The sequence below is a fragment of the Nesoenas mayeri genome, assembly GCF_963082525.1.
Source record: "Nesoenas mayeri genome assembly, chromosome: 8".
Classification (NCBI taxonomy): Eukaryota; Metazoa; Chordata; class Aves; order Columbiformes; family Columbidae; genus Nesoenas; species Nesoenas mayeri.
Genome location: NC_137554.1, coordinates 23,612,099 through 23,630,375, shown reverse-complemented (window position 1 = coordinate 23,630,375; position 18,277 = coordinate 23,612,099). Strand labels below are relative to the sequence as shown.

The window sequence follows — 18,277 nt, the reverse complement described above, 5'->3', positions numbered from 1 at the left end:
CTCATTCTTGGAGCTTAATACTGCCATTTACAAATTAAGACACAACATTAGCCCAAGGAATAAAAGTCTGCTGAACAGGGCTGATACTACAGTATCAAGAAATACCCCATCCTGGATACAAAGGAAGTTGAAAAGCAGGAAATTAATATCACAACTTAGGTACACTGAAGGTATCTGAGGGGAATTTAAAGCTTTCATCTTTGAGCAATCACCTGGCAAGCTTTTGTAAATACTTCCAACCCACTATCAGACTGTTAATTTCTGTGTTTCAGAGTAAGGACACAGCAGTACAATCATCAATTTGTAAGGCAGATATGTAATAAAAGAATAAGAAGACTGACCTGGTTGCAGCTTTTGACTGTAATTCTGGAAAGGCGACATGGCCTCGGACAACATGATCTATCTGAAAAGGAGGAAAGCAACGCTTTTGGAATGATTACATCCAAAAAATTTGGTCCTGGAAAAGGGCAATGCAGTATCATAACTTTAAAAAGACAAGAATTTCTAAATTACTCATGAAGTGTAACATCCTAGCCCTAGCGAAGCCAATGGCAAAACTCCCACTGACATTACTGGATTCAGGATTTAGCTTAAAAACTGTAAGAAAAAACAACCAAAGCTGAACCAAAAGCAGGCAAAATGCTAAGCACGCAGCTCCTCAGACAGAAGAGCAAGCTGGAAGGATGACTTTGTACCTCTCCAACACTACCTGACAGCACATCCTGCAGTGTCTCCCATTCTCTTGCATGCATATCCCCAGTGGAATTCTACCAGGAGCATAATTTTGGCCCAAATCCCTGCAGCTTTCTATATCACACTGTTATAATAAAATACAAGGTGTGTTGTCATCCTGAGAGATGCTCCATATGTTCGTTGCAGGAAACTAGATGTATAGCCTGACAAGCAATTATTGCTATAAAAAAAGATCAATATAGGCCCTTGTCTATACTAAATTTATAAATCACCTGGTCCTTTCACTTCCCAGCAGCTACCATTATTCACAAAATAAAGTATCAGGTAGAATAACATGGGCTTTCAAGACAATAATTCAGCAGGTTTTGTGGCCTCTTGATAATATCCCATCAGAGGTGACAGTAAAAGCTAAGAAGGCAAAACTAGAGCTACTCAAGAGCACTGAGTATATTTGGCAATGCCTATTGGCAGCAATTCATATTAGGTTTTTAATTTTTAACAGCATCAGTCTAGTCCTTAACCAGTGTAGCAAAACATAATGAAGCATGTACATGTGAACACAGCAATAAAAATAACACATGCCTGTTCTTTCTGAGATTTGCATCAAAGACAAAATTCAAACGTGCAAGCATTAGAAACAAAGTCTGGCCTGAATTTTGCAATCTTGCATAATCTCAAAAGAACACAGGAGCAGCTCATAAATTCAGAAATAAATATCAAATTTACCTGTGTGCTATGAAAACACTACACAAAAATGTTACAGAAGTTATGATGTTAGATATTTAAATGTTCTTAATTCATGACATGGCCACAGGAGGGTTGCATCTAGACACCATTTTCTGCTATTCTTTATTTCACAGTTTGTAATGATGTCATAACATCCTTTGTCTCTTTTTTGCAAGATCTTTCTTCCTATAAACTTTGAAAATCCAGTGCAAAAGCCCATCTAATAGACAAAAAGGCTTTTTCAAAACAAGATGAGTTCTTAATTCTTCCTCTGGACTCTATCTGAACCAGTTTTCAAAATCCAATGGACTTTTTCACAGCTGTATCAATAAAAAAACAATTAGAAATTTAAGGGACGTATATCAGTTTAGCTTTTAACAAATTCAACAGACTGTTCAAATTTCGTGAAAACAATTCACCTTTGGGCACAGACCAAGCAATGAAAAGAATCCCCAAACACATCCTTTTGTTTGTTTGTTTTCAAAAAGCTTTAAGTATGAGCAAGCAGGACCTTAACCAGACTAGATCTTTAAAATTACAAAGATAATATATGCAAACTACCCTCCACACAATGCACATCCACCGTCTCCTCCTATGGCTCCCTATGTGTTTTCTGTACATAAAACCTCAAGAAAACCACATGAGATATTCTAAGAATGTTTTAATAAGACAGCTTCCCTAATATACCTGACAGAGCTGACTTTTGCTATGGGTCCTAACAAGACCATAATTTTTTTCCAGCAATTTCTTTAATGACATAAGAACATCTTGTTCTCTGGTACTAGAACGGAAAGGATTTTAAAAATAATTTTTCTGACATGTCCTAACCCTCATGGTACATTTTAAGTGTGGACCCACCTTGAACCAGCCAACAGAAAACACTGAACTGCTGTATCCTCTCTAGTGCTTAATTAAGTTTCTTCACTCGCTTTGGATTAAGTGCATAGAGATTTCTCCTCTCAAAAGTGTTCTTACAAAGAAATACACAAGGTTTGCTATTTATTTTCCTTTTAAAGTGGTCTTGTCACGAGCAAAAATGAAATTTTACTTCCAGTTGTGGCAGTTACCTATAAAATGAGACACTTTGGTTCTAGCCCCATCTTGACCTGAAGAATTTAAAGCACACACATCCCACCTGCTACCAGAGAGCTTTGGGCTGGAGATGGGGTGGGAGGTGGAGGCTGCAGGAGCGGAAGAGTGATGACTCTCCCGCTGAAGCTGTGACACCGCAGAGAGGAATGCCAGACTCACGTGGCCGAGGAGAGGGCACAGGAGGGAACACCAATTCACAGCTCAGGGTGTGTCTGGGCTTCTTGATGCAGGATTATTTCTGTTTCTCATTCCATGACTCTTTCATATGGAATGCAGAAATGCAGTGATGCCCTAATCCACTACTTCCTGGACATGTGCTCTGATCACTGGGCTTTGAAGAAGGTGGGTGGTGCTAGGTCTGAGTAAGACAGCAATTACACCTGCAATTTGTGAACGGCCAAACCCACCTGTTTGTTTGCTGAGTTTCCAGAAGATGCCCACAGGGATGGGCCTGTCTCCTGTAGTTTCTCAAGAGGAGGTTAGTATCTGAGCTCTAAGGGCAGCCACTATTTCCACAGACTGAGCAGGGAGACATACAGGGCGCTTTAGAAGGATCTAAGTTTAAGCAGCCACTGAGGTTTCACTGATACTTTTGAACTTAAGCAGCTAAAGTCTGTCTAAATACTCTTTTATACATCTAGGCTTTCTTTAAATTTGCCTTCAATGTTTTAGTTCTGACTGCCTCTCTGCAAGTAAGAAAATGCCTTTTTAGAATATCAAGTCTGGTTTTAATTTTTATTCATAAATTAAAATAACCAAATACAGTCAGAGTCTCTGCACTCACAGAAATAACTGAGGTGACAATATATGTAGTATCTATCTAGACAGGGTAATATTACTATTCTGTCCACAGAACACATCTTTAATTTAAGCCCATCAATGAGCACAATGGTTCTATATAACACAATATATATAATTTTCTCTACCTCAAAGTCTATCTTAGCCTCTTGCTAAAGAATGGATGCCAATTTGCCTGTAAAATACTAACAATAATCATCATCATAGAAGGAAGACATGCCCTTAGTGTTCTGCCCCATATATAATCCCCAATCAGTATGCAAATGAATGCTTTGTAAAAGACGTAACGAATCAACTAATTGTTCATTGCTTTCAGCAACATGACTTCTCCTGTGACCTTACAGAGGTGTTTCAGGGGGAGCTCTGGCTGAATTAAAAGTGGAGCTCTCCCGAATGACAGCAGTTCTGGCAGAGCTCCTCTATTGGAATCTGTTTGTGTCTCCAAACTCTTACCAATTTTCCTGTAGCGCTTTGACCTCCTTCATTCAGCCACAATCCAGGTACCATTGCAGAGAAATAAGGTCCCCAAACACCAGGCACAAAAATGGGTGTTTCACTGACCTGTCAATGCAAGAGAAAGCTCTAGTGAATCAGACTACCTGTCGAAGTAGGTACTTTGCAACTCATGTTTGGCAGCTATCAGAGGTCAATTCTGAAATGATTCCTGCACCTCCACTGGAGTTACCAATGTGAGTGGAGATGTATGGGCAGAGATTTACTCTAAGGAGAATGTGGAGAAATATGTCCCCACATTATTAGATGAGATGACACAGCTGCAGCTCCTGGTTGCACAACTGCCCCCCCACGCTCCCATTTGTAGAACAGCTGGGTCTGGCCATGCAGAAGGTAAGAAATTTCAGCAACAAGAGCCATATTTCACAGAGAGAGAGAGAGAGTAAGTGTCCTGTTTCTCCAGAAAAACACCTTATTTAGAATGAACAGGAGAGTTAGGTGCCTTGGGTAGAAGCTACAAACCTGGCCTCCTGTTAGCCAGCAGGAAACATGTGCTTGGGTAAACACTAGATTCTGCCCCTTACTTAGGCTTAGCTTTACACAAACTACTCCTTCCTTCACACCTGTGAACCCTTTCATCAAGGCAAATATCTAAGCACTACCATGCAAATACTGAACAGGGCTGTATTCTACCACTTGCATACAAAGATAACACTCACATATACAGTGATATCCTGCTCCAATGCAATATTTTAGTGGTTAGACCACTTAGGATGTAGGGGACACTGGTTCATTTCCTTTCTCTGCTTCAGAAGATGCAAATTACCAGTTTTTAAGGGTGGAGGGCATTTTCTTCCTCTTATAAAGCTGTTCCACTTTCAACAGACTAGACAGACTTGCTAGATTTCCTTTCTGGTCCAGAAAGCAAGCCTAAGGAGGTATGCTATTGAGTCTAGCAAGTAAGGCCCAGCATGTGATGGGGAATGGGGCAGTGGAACCTGAGTCCTGGCACTTACTACGAAGACCAGTTACGTATTCTGCACTGGTTGAACACAATAATTCTTGCAGCGCAGGCTGGAGAAGACACCTCATCCACTTCCCTGGCAGGCTACTTGTCTTCTCTCTGAAGCATGATTCATGTTTTTGCTTCCAGGACCAATAGAGGTATATAGATTCAAGGTATACACGGACAGGATTTTGCTGGGAAAAGAGGCCGGCAGCACAGTTCTACACTATTGCATGAGTCCACTTCCCACTAGTCCATGTTAATGGAAGGGCTAAATCTGCAAGTGTTGTTCTCTACAAGGTGGAAAGTGCTCCAACAGGAGGAAAGAACAGAATTCCCTCACAAATAAGTCTGTGTGTTTGCAATGCTGGAACAGCAAAAAAAGAAAGTACGGAACAACGTTTTTTTTGTATTTAGACCTTGCTCTTCATCAGTAAAATTCCAGACCCATTAAAGGATGGTTGAGGTTTCCTATTGATTTCAATAAGGCCCAGTTTTCACGTCAAAATAGTTTCGAGAAGGAGTAAAAAATTCCAGGCTGTTCCTGTTAAACTTGATGCACATTCTCCCTATATTTAAACAAGCCAAACTTTCAAGACAGCTTTTGCGAGCAACAAGGGAATATGCTCCAAGATGCAGTTTACTGGCATCTGTGCATCACACATGTTTAGTAAATACACCAGCAGGGAGGTTTCTGCACAAACAATAGTCTGCTCAAGCCATAAACTTACATTACAGCTGATTCTTCTCATGAAGTTAAATAGGAAAACAAAACAACGAAAACTGTTTTCTCAAAATTCACCACCACAATTTCAAGCAATCCTGATTTCTCTTAGGAATGTATACAACAAATACAAGAATCTTGTTCAGTTCTCCACTATCAGCTCTAACATGCCGACTTCACTTTCGCTAAAGATGTATGTATGCACATGTGTCTGTATATCTGCGTAAGATTTTGGCTGGCTAAACCCATTAAAGAGCAAGAATAGCTGCACTGAATTTAAAAAGGCATTTATGACTCCAAGTGGACGAAGCTACGTCAAAAACATTGCGAAGACATTTGGTTTTGTTTTGTTTTCTCTTAAAACTACAAATTAATACAGCTTTGAGTTTTCAACACCTCTATGGGGCAAGCCTTCCTTTTATGATTTCAATAACAAAATGAAGTGCAACAGAAAGCAAATCCTAATATAACCTGATTTTTAGACCAATTCCACACCACTGACCTGACTGAGAACATCGCATAAGGTCAAAATTCCCAGTTGGCATCTGCTCCGAACTAGTGACGGAAGCATGCCAAGAACACAAGCGTCCCGTCTCACTCCCGTCTTATAGCTGTGGGCACAACACGTGTCTCTACAGGTGGGAAGGAACATTTGGGGCAGAAGAGGCCTGGGCTGGTAAAGGTTCATCTCAAAATATTTTTGATGCAGCAAACTTACAGTATTTTGTACTCCACTGTGATTTCTGAAGGAACAATCTAGCTACACTGGATACATCAAACTTAAAATCCAGGTGCCGTGTCATCTGAAGAAACCAATTAGTGTGAGGATACTAAAGGCATGGAGACTGTTTGTGAACACACAGGAAGTTCTAAATATCAAGAAGGACAAAGTTAAAAAACAACAACAGCACAAAAAACAAAAACAGCACAAAAACCAACAACAACAGCACAAAAACCAACAATAACAACCAAACAAACAACCACCACACCACAAACTTTCTTCTGTCATTAGTCCACAATTTCCCAAACAGTCCTACATGTCTGATAACACTAAAAGGTTTAAATTGACTGAAAACCAAAACTCTCCCTAGAGACAGTACTTCTGGCCTAGTATTTTGGACACCCACAGATATTTGACAGGACGGGGTATTTCCATGCTGGTTCTTCTCAGATTACACCAAGACTTTCTTATCATCTTACGACCAAAGTGCCGTTTGTAGGCATTCCAGCAAACTTTCAGCACATAAACAGAGCAAATGAGGGAGCTGTGTATCGCCACACTGATGAATATAACCTGGGGGGTACTAGGTTATCAATTTTTTCTGCTGTGGGAACCTTTAACTGGAATAAAGAATGCTGGTGGTCATGCTGGGGTTTTTTGGTACCATGTATGGCATCATCAGATTTCCTATTTCCTCCTTCCACTTCACAAGTTTAATTCACATGTTGCAGACTCTGGGTTTTGATGCACATGGAAAGTGAGAAAATTGGGAAATAATGTCCTCCCCAAACAGATTCACAATGTTTGAGAATCAACAGGGTGAACATTCTTCCATAGATGTATGCCTAAGAAAGAGCAAATGGTTTCCATTTCCCCTTCTTGAAATAATTTGGACGAAGCTTAAGTTCTTCAAGCCATGCAGCAGCTGGCATTTGTATTTTCATAATAAAAAGTCCAAACTCTGGTTGAGTATACATACCATCCAATCCCACTAAAACACATGACTAGACATAAGCGTAAGGTTGGAGAAACAGTACAAAGTTTGCCGCAGAACCCAGAAGGATAAGCACCATTTGCCAGACTCAAAGCTATTTTTGTTAGACTAACACCATGTCCTTTTCATAGCTTTCTATTGCCTTCAGACATCTTTGTGATGATATAGGAGGATCAATGTGGTGTCACTGTTTTTTTTTTCCTTTAATGAGCTTAAGAAAATCCTTAATCTTTTTAGTAGAAAAACAACATCTGTTTTAGATTTATGGGCATTTGATTTTTATTTTTAAAGCAAATAAGAGATGTCATCCTTCTTTTAATGTTAAAATACGTATTCAAAAGGAGCCTCAGATTTTCTGCCTTCTATTAACTTAAATTCATCCTGTGACACACTCCTATTGTGAGGCATATTAACATTTGTTATTTTCTATATACAGTGAAACTGAAACATAAAGAGGATATCCTTTGCTAGGCATTAGAATGATTTCTGCACAATTACTGCAGCAGGAATTTGAAGATGGGAGATGAGAAGAATCTGAACCTATTCACACTTTGAGTCATAAGCAGCGTCTATAAATATTTCAGTTGAACATGTTGCCCTCATCCATGAGGATGCTTACAGAAGTGTTATACTCAGACATGAAATTCCACCTCACTGTTATTCTGTCTGTGGATGGGGAAGAATTATTTTGTGTAGGAAAATGCCACCTTTCTGTGTCTTCCCAACACACGCGTTCCTACTTGCTCAGCCCATCCTTTCAGATGAGATTAGCATTAAGCAGTTCCAAGATTCCAAGTTCTGAGACTGAAGGGAAAAAGAGTTCAACACCTTCTGAAAGGGAGAAAAAGGAGAAAAAACTTCTATCTGGGAGGATTTAACCTCAGCACGTGCTTTATAAAAGATCATACTAATATGTAAGATATGTAAACATTATAGAGCAATCAGAAACAAATGAAATGATGAATTCAGTTTAACAATATTCAGCTGTGGTGCAACTGCCAGAAGGCACTTTTTGTTATGAATAGATCATTTGGATGAGTTACAGACCAGATTTCAACCCTGGCGTGTGCTAGGAAAATCAATGTCAAACTATTTAAGATCAGAAGGTATCAGCAGCACATCTGGCAGCCCACAGAAATGAAAAATGTCTTTAAAACATATAATGCTATATAGAACTAAGCTAAGGTATGACAGGACCTTCTTAAATGGCACTAATATGAGCTCTGTAGCACATTTAATTTAGTTTAGCCCTTGCCACTTGCCTCTCCCTCTAAAACAAAAACAGGTAAAAAAAACCCAAAAATCCACCTCTCTGGTAGAAGTCTCTGTGGAAAAAAACACTGCTTACCACTGGTAGGCTAACTTACAGCTCATATAAGTGAATGGAAGGAGTCAGTTCAGCTTTCAATACTCTCATTTGGTACAAGTGGAACAGAACACAGAGGAGAATCACCTAGGCATACAGCCATCCCATAAAATGAGCAAGTCTCAGTGTGAGATTTATTTCCTCAGCTTTGTTCTGCTAGACTAGCCATAATGATCAGCCACATGCTTGTTTCTTCCGCAGTGTTATGTAAATGGTACGGTAATCAGAGACAAGATAAAACAGGCCACACTGGTGAGAGCAGGAGTTTCAGCAGAATTTTCTTCCTTAGCTGACACCATCTGTTGCTGGTGGTGGCTTACACAAATTCCTTACAATAACGTTATTGGAGAATTTGGCTATTACCAGAAAACTAAATCTTTATATTAACAGGGTATACTACTATATATCCATCTTCTTCCATTTTCAGTTCTGCTTCTAATATTGGGCCTCTGATATCTGGCAGCATTCTAGTATCACTATTAGATTTTCTATTGATCTGCAGTATGCAATAAGAAAGAAAAATCAAATTTCAGTGGAACTATTCTTGACTTACAGTCACCTACATGAAAGCAAAAAAAAGCTTTGCTTCATTCTATTGTCACAATGTTTTTAGAGTAAATATTTGCTAATGAAAAACTAGGTCAGAAAATTTGTTTAAAAATCACCTCACTTATCAGTTTCTATAGCCAGAGATTCAGAATAACAGCTGCTTTTGTTAGGCTAAGGCAGGTATGAAGAAAGATCTAAGATACTAATGGAAAGCAGGGAAAGAAACAAGGAAAAGCACTGTATCAGTCACCAACTAATAAATGCTCTTTACAGTTCTGGACTTTGATCATTGACAAGTCAAATACTTTCATTAACTTCTCTGCTGACTTTTAACTTTCAGACTTTCTGACTGACTATAGATTGAGAATACTGACATTCATTCAACTCCGGGGGTTTACATTGATGCATAAAATCCTGTATTAAGAAAACTGTATCATTTTGCTTCTGATGACAGATGAGTCTTACAAACCAATTCGACCACAATTCTCTGACAAAGAATGAAAGAGATTCATTTAAAAAAAAAAAAAAAGGAGAGAAATCAAAGGGAAACCCAAGAATGTTTCATTTCTAGGTTTCTGGTTCAAACTTGGGTCATGGTAACAGCTACTGAATGTGTGATTTAATAAAAACGTGATTTAATAAAAGCACTTTCTGGTGGCATATATATTAACTTGGTGGAGTCGGGGCATGCAATTGTATTTTCAGTAAACTGATGCCTACTCTAAAATTGCCATCCTGGCATTATTTCTCAAGCACTCAATGAGTTTAAAACTAAGTTTCCCCATAACTGTGGAGGCAAATCCCTAGGCTAAGCCTATGGTAAGTACAGTCAATATGTATTTATTATTAGCAGTAATTACATGTTAAACACATAACAGCATTCAAGCTTTAGCCTGATGTAAAATATATTTAAGAACATAAGGTCTTGGAACACAAGAAATGTTCCACAGAACACAAAGAAAATTAAAATGTATTAATATTCCAATTCCTATATGTCATACACCACCAGTAATTTGTTCGATTATATTTTAAGCTTATGTCCCCTGGCCATCATGGGTTTGCTATGTAGCTGCATAGTTTGTGGTGGCAAGTCACAGAGCTCCCTTCCATGTGACAGGTTGGCATCCCGGGGGCCACCCACAGTGACAGGGTTGCTCTGCAATGATATATCCAGACTAGGCCACAAAAATGTTTGCACAGAGCTAACTTTATCCCACTGGAAGCAGGGAAGTTACTTAAGTGACAAAAACATAGAGAATGTCGACTTTGGGATTCTGCCTTAACACATCTGTCCACAGATGATTTTGGTAATCTGTTTACACGCAGTTGAAGAATTCTAGCTTATGGGATGAAATCACTTTAATAGATACCTTGCTGAACGTAGACTCCATGGTTTGTTGCCAAGCTATGTCACAGGTTTACCAAACCCAGAGAGCTGGAAAGTTCACAAACCTTAGAGATTTCCATTTAGTTAGGAGAATGGTAAGAATAGATTGAAGCGAAACAAAATTGCCCAACAACATCTATTGAGGTTGCACAACAACAACAAAAAATATTCAGACATCATTCAATATTTTTGCAGTATAAGATACTGCAAGATAAGATTTCTGTGGAATCAAGCATGGTTAAGGACAGACAGGAAGGCAGATATCCAAAGTGATAAAACCACCCAACAGAATCAAAGGGTTCTGGGCACTGCCCGGAGCATAAACTTAGGGCCAGAGAGTGGCCTGTGGTAGGAAAGTTGAAGCACTGACATGTATTCAGTATGTCTGTTTTGCCCAAGTTGGTTTCTTTTGTGTTGGCTGTAGGAAAGCCATGTTTTTAAGTCAGCCGGGTCTACTCAGTGCCTTCAGTCTCTTGGGAGGTGAGAGGGGCGACTGCTCACGGGGCTGCGGCTCTGGCACAGTCCAATGTGCCTGTTCAGCTGTAGGGCCTGAGGGGCCTCAGAAGAGAGTTTATTCCTAGAAAATGTAATTGAGAGGCCAAGAGAGAAGACAATGATATTGCTTATTTATACATCATGGTAACGTTAAGAACACAAGTCCAGCACATTTCAGTCCAGCAGCTCAGCAAGGTTCCAAGTGCAGTAGAGCCACAAAAGACATGTATAACAATATTAAAATAAATATATTTTTTTATTTTGCTGCTTATTCTGCACTTGGTAATATCACAAACTTGTATGACAAAAATCAAACTGATCACAACCACCATAACATCCTTAAGTAAAAATTACCAAAATTAGAAACATACAGAGGGTATGCATTAAAATGATGACTGAGATCTAAAATTTCTCATGAAGTTTTGAAGCTAGAATTCCAGTTCAATCCCTTTTTTAGTTATTTTCCAGACAAAACTTTCAGTACAACATGAAAGTAGGAGACACAGATTAATTCTGAGGGACTACTGTTAGCTGTTATTCCAAATAGTAACCCTTATGAGAAGGGCAGCAAAATGTGAACAACATGCACGCAGAACTATTATTTCTAAATTTCTACATTTTCCATAAAAAATTAACTGGTCTACAAACTACAGACCAAACAAGGTATGTGATTAATGCCCAGTAAAGAAACCACACTCCCGGGGTAACCTGATTGCCTCATCTCTGAAAATATTTCAGGTGAGTTATGCGATGGGACTATATACTACACAAACTGGCTCTATATCTAGCAAGAGCTAATTAGAGGAAAACTGGACTAAGATTATTAACCATTTCCACTGTGAGATTTTTTTATGCAAGGTTAAATAAGGAAAGTTTTTTAAAAATTATTTAAATCTTATGTTTTTTAGTGAAAGAATATGATGAATCACAATAATTTTAGTTATTTAACTTGTATTTAATTTATATTTAAGTGTATAAAGAGAAATTCACCTGGACCAGTGCTTCCATCCTTGGGAGCCAAAGCCTCAACTCAACCTTAACCACCACCTTCCACAAAGGTATGTTGATTTACACTGTGTGAGGATTTGGACTAATAGTTGTATTTAGACACTTAAATAAGTAGTCTGATTTTTAAAAAAGACCCTCATTTCACATTGATTTCTGGCTCATGACCTTAGAACACGAAGCCAGCTATTTAGGTATTGAAATGCGGACTTGAGCACCCACCCCTAGGAAGTATGTTGGCTTTAGTTTTCACGTGTCTATAATTAAGAATGCTAGCAAATGTCCATACATGTGCCAGACATCTCTTCAAAGACAGAACATTATATATTCAGATGCAGAAGAAGAGAATGTTCCTGCATGTTCACTTTTTTCATTTCCTAGGGAAGATGACAATTTTTGAAGACAGCCCCTGCAGTCAGCACTTTGTGTCTAAGAATAACACACCAGCTCCTCAGGTGCACTTCAGAAACTGAGAACTGGACATGACCTTACTAGACATGCTCCTCACTCAAGGGGGACAACCACATACTCAAACCTTTACTGCTTTAAAACTAATCTACCAGCAGAAACTGTAAGGCAGTGTTTAGGAGTTTCTCCTCTCATTCAGAGGATCCTGGTTCTTAAAAGAGTTAAACATAGCAATTAAAATGTTGCTTAAAACCAACAACAGAAACCAAATTTACTAAAAAACCCCAGTCTGTTTTACGCAGCTGTACTTTATTTTACCTTTTAAAATGCAATAGATCAGGCCCCTGCCAAGAGCAGGGAATGCAAGAGGTCACAGGCTGCACTTGTAAAAGCAGCTTTTCTGGAGGTCTGCCACCAGAAGCCAGTTTGAAGTTGCATTTCTGAGGAAACCTCTGAGAATGGATGCTATGGGGCTCAACTAACTCCCTGTAGCCCCTAACAGAGCAACAGACCTCTGAATATGGCCCATTTTCAGACAGCAGCCAGGTCCAGCCTCTTCATCTGAGCTGACTGGGGGTGCTTTACACTTTATTTTCAATACACTGCATCAGTTTTCAGCCAATGGTATGTATGGTATTAGTATATCATAGGGTACAGCCGCACAAATAAATTATTATAGGCAAAACTAGGAGGTCAGTTGCCCGGCAAAACCACCTCTGCTCATCAACCTTCTGTGGTGCACCGTGTGACAGATCCCAGGAACCTCACACATTCCACGGGAACCCAGGGCCAGGACTGCGACTGCAGAGTTGCTCACAGGGTGCAAATACACATTACAGATTACTCAGGTAATTTCTTCCGCTACCTGCACTCTCATTACTTGATCACAGAAAAGGATTTATATATCTTTTTTTAATACTAATCTTGCGAATGAAGCTTGCAGTGATATCAGCCTTCAAATATTAACCAGCAAAGCCAGATAACTGAGATTTGTCTTAAACAGAATAATATTTTTCACATTATAAAATCCTGCCATTTTCCTGAGGGGAGAACACAGTGCAAAACGGGTACCTACCTCTCCTACTGTACACTTTTGAATTCCTCTCTTTGCACTCAAAATTCCAAACTCAAAAGCAGAATATAAAAACAGGAAAAAAATAAAATTGTATTGGAAGCAAAATCCTCTTCATTTTGTTTGCCTTACTAGTATCTTTTTTAAAAATGGTGAAATAAAAAGTATCACTTCTCTGCCAAAAAATGTATTTTTGTAAATCTCCTTTTCAGCCAGGAAAAGACGTTAGTAAAACAGACACAGAGAAGAAAAATTTCAAGCATGATTAAATGAAATAGGGTGAGTATATGTTTTGATTTCACTATATATTGCCTAACTCATCAGGGCAAGGAAACTTCACTGTAAGAAAGTCAAGTTTGGCTCACTGCATTAGGGCTGCATTAAACCTTCCCAAATAATTTTCTCCTCATAAGGACAGAACAAAATCAGAGTGTGTGCTCCAGTTTAGAAACAGTACTGAAATCCAAACAATATATGATACTTAACCACTGAACTCTCATAAGGTGACCAGCAATGTCCTTGTAGCACCTTCCCATTCAAACAGATCTTCTCCTAGCTGTACATATGGAGCCTGTCCCTCCCCGTACTGTTTTGATAAAAGCATAAGACACAGCCTACAACCTATATTCTCATTATCTCTCTCTGTGCCATAATAAAGGAGTTGTGAGGAGGATCAGAGATATCACAAACACATGATCCATGACCCACTGTTTAAAAGTAGATGATGCACCATGGAAAAAAAGGGTGCAAGGAAGTGTTAGGAGACGTGATGCATCTGTCAGCCACCTCATCTTATCTTTACCCAGAAGCACACTGCCCACAGAAGCTGAGAAGAACACATCTGAACAATGTGTTTTTCAAGTCAGGTTTCAATTGTTTGCTGAAATTTGCTTGCTGTTTGCAAAAGATGGGAGCTATAGTAGGACATGAGTGTTTGCAAGTTGGCCACTTCAAAGCACAAGCTAGAAGAGAAGCATGGCTTAATGGTACCTATATCAGGAGCATTAAGCAATCACCAAACCATGCTACTTGTAGCCACTTCATGAGACAAACAATTAGAGAGGGGAAATATAAAAATCAATGTTCTGCAACAAACACAAACTTCTCCACCTTCTGTGAGATCCACAGAGCACTAGCATATTCCTGCCAGCCATTTCCTGACCACTGAGTGATGACTGTGCTGACCCACTGTGAGCTGCAGATTCTCATGTTTGCATTCACGTGGGTAAACCACCCTGAAGCACTAAAAAACTCAGAGTCATAGATATGAATCAGAGTCACTAACCTCACATGTGATAGAAGAGAATGGCAGCTTGGGGTTAGGTAGCTCTATTGCCTTGGAAGGTGGATCCCAAGACTCCTGTTACCAACAGACAAGTCCCGACCACTGTTCAGGTAAAACTGAAACCAAGGATCAGAAAATCTGAGCAATAAGATCTATCCTTCAAATTGAACAACAGGCAAAAAGTCCAAGATGGTAGAAAACTACTCCTGAGACCAATGGGCTGGGGAGACTGCTTGTGATCAAACAGATGATCTTCTAAAAAGATATCACAAATTAGAAGATGTTAGAGGGGTAGATGCACTTGTTTTCTTTGCAGAAGAATGATGCTGTTCTCTTTGTAGAAAGAAGAGGGTGTTTTTATATGGAACTCTCAGATGGTTGAGACACTGACTCAAGAACTCAGAACTGTCCCCAGAAAGGGGCTGAGGCAAGTGGATCAAACAGCTTCTGTATCAGTACAAGGAGAAGCCAGGACAATTTAGAGAGTAGTTTCAGATTAACATTTAGGTAATTCAGAGTCATTTATGCGACAGGTCTCCAGGAGATCACAATGAGAGCAAGCTGTCCAAGCACAGCATTCACCTCTAGAACTGTCCTCCAGTTTCCTCTCCTCAGGCAGAGAAAAACAACACTGGTGTCCTCAACAGAAAATTTGCACCCCTGTAAGTTTTTATTCCTTGGGTGTGAGGTTAACCTCCTGTGTTTATTCCAAGAAGCAAACTTGGAACTAAGCCTGGGACAACTTGAGAGTTTCAGCTCTGGAAGAAGTTATAGAAGAATGCATTCATAGGTAATTGTTCCAGACTCATTCAACATTCACCATTTCCATCTGCCTAAATCAGAGATGCAAGAACTTCAACTGTCTGATCAGGCACTCCGACCAACTGCTCAGCTTCGAAACAAAACCTTTACACTAGATGAATTTTGACTGTTCCAAGTTGAATGTACACATACATTTGCTTCTGCCTTTTATCACTATCCATCAACACGAAGCATATTTTATGTTTCAGACTGGGAAAGTATACAACAGGTGCACAGTAGTATATCATCCTTTTCTTTGTATTCCCAAAGGTCAAGGTTTCTTACACAAATTGGAAAATAAATAAATAAATAAATCTATAATCTGTTAAATTGTTTTCAAGATCCAAAAGAGGAAATAAAAAAGCCCACATTCATGATGGACTCAGAATCTTCTTGCTAAGCACCTAAGCACTAGTAGTTCTGCATTGATTCATTTTATTGTTTTATTTAGTGAAACGTCTGGACACAGATATACAGATTAACCTTTTTTTTTTTTTTCCTTTCTCATATTTACTGTGTCACCTTCTTTGATATGAGAACTACAAGTGTTTTGATAAATGGACTGAAAGGTTGTCTGGTTACACCATAGCTTCTACTTGTGTCCGCTATTATGTACCCTTCCAAAGCAACACTGCTCCATGACTCACAGCAATTACTTCTGTGCATCTCAAAACAATAGCTCACTGGGGATATAGGGCCTCAAACAAGCTAGCACAATTTATACCACCCATTTATTTTTACTTCTTTTCCAATGATAGATACTCACTGTCACAAAACCCCAGTTTATGTGAAGATTATAAATCTTCCAGCACAGACTACTAACTGAAGGCCATTTTAAATATGCACTTTATAACACTCTAATTTGCTGCTATGGCAAATTAAATTCCTGAAAGCTCATCATAATGTGAACTAACTCTTCTCAATGTTTAAAAAAATAAAATCAAAAAGTCAAACCAATGATCCATATAGCCAGCTAGCCTGCTGTTAACAGTGGCCAGTAACAGATGACTTAGGGAAGAGCACAGGAACAGGGTAAATATACAATAATTCTTGCCCAGGATGTCCTCTCAGCCACCAGTAAGTTGAGATTCAAGCAAATTTCTGTTCTTAATTCCAACCAAAACAAGAGAGTAAGCCTTCAAAAGTGACTGTCTGAGACTGCAAACTAAGTACATTTTTCATGAACATTAGCAGCCTCTCAGTAAAAGGCTCCATTTGTGCATTAGAATAGAAATCTAGTATAATGCTTATTTGTAGATCAGTAGAAATCTTTTACAGGAACACTGGAGTTTATTAAATGTCTCAGAATTACTTCTTTAGCTCACAGCCCTTCAGCTTCAGTTCTAGTTCTTAAACAAACACACTTCCGATACCGCTTGCAGCACTATCTTATTTTAGCAGACTAGAGAGAACTCATCCCAGCGCCTTTTGGGTTGTGCACATGTAAGAGCTGTGCCACAAATACTGGTAGATGCTGCACCTCATTGCCCAGACACAAAACCAGCTTCACCTCCAAATGATACTCAAGAAACCCCACCCAAAGACCCTCAGCCGAACCCTGTGCAGCCCAAGGCAGGCCCAGTCCTCGTCACTGTGGCTAGAAGACGGCAGTGTGACGTGCTGGGGAGCACAGGAACAGAGGGTCTCCATAAGAGGTTTCTAGCACTGACCTTTTCCCAAAGAGCTGATGGCAGAATTGTGAATTGTAGCAAGATATGAGCTATCCTGTCGCATACCCTTTCCTGGAGATTGTATTGTAAGATCCTTGTCTTCTCTTGAAGAGTATTTTCATAGTTATCTCTAATACGCATGCTAAGTAGTCCAAGTCTTGATAACTCAAAATGCAGTCAACTCACTGTATCAGATGCTGACAGTTCTGAAGAACTTGGGGCTTAGTAGCTGATGTGACAGAAATTCAAGGCAACTGTGAGAAAGAAATCTCAGATCTGGCATTTTAACAGGAAACTCGAGGGTTTCTTGCAAGTAGGTATTATTCCCAACCCTATAATTTATGAGGGAAAATTATTCTTCAAAACCTGCAGTTCTGTTCTTACAGCAATCAATGGGAAAATATCAAGGAAAACCAAAATATTTTCAAATGAGTTCTGTTGTATTTATCTACTCTGGATGCCCTTTCCATGTACGTTAAGGCCTTTCTCATTTATTCATTGCCTAATACAGTTCATTTTAAAGATTTAGTTTTCTTTTTCACCATTAGGTAAGTATGTCTTCTATATTAGTGAAGGCCAATACCAACAATAGTATTATACTTACAGGTAAAATAAATCACCTTCTGCAATACCCCTGAGTCACTGGAAGTAGATTTACTTTATCTGGGATCTGCTACCACACACTATTTTAAATATATTTTTAAATATCTGAATAACTAAATGGGTAAATCCTGAGAACCTTATTCGGTGTTTATTCAGTCCTTACTTACTGAGACAAACTCCCAAGGACAAAGTAAACAGTGAGAGAAGACCTCAGGCCTTCACCCACAGTTATAAACAATGAATTCAGCATAAACTGTGATTCCCGGATGACACCAGGAGCAAAGCAGCAGCTAATACTTCTCCTCATTTTGCTTCCACAACGCTTCTATGAGAAGATATTTACTTTCTCCCTAATAAACCTTACCATCTAACGTCTTGCCCCTTTACTCCCACCACTACACCAGCAAAAGGAAACTTCGATGAACTATT

General features: G+C 39.1%; 1 protein-coding gene across 1 annotated transcript in view; it reads right to left on the bottom strand.

Moving 5' to 3' along the window:
* The window catches only part of FGGY (FGGY carbohydrate kinase domain containing), a gene marked incomplete at its 3' end in the record, with an annotated part of 308,876 nt that overhangs the window by 39,471 nt on the left and 251,128 nt on the right, over positions 1–18,277 (bottom strand). The window contains exons 10-11 of the mRNA XM_080348952.1: positions 3,763–3,870; positions 342–403 (exon numbers count right to left, since the gene is read on the bottom strand). Coding sequence (XP_080205078.1) covers positions 342–403; positions 3,763–3,870 — 170 coding nt within the window. The remainder of the gene's footprint in view (positions 1–341; positions 404–3,762; positions 3,871–18,277) is intronic.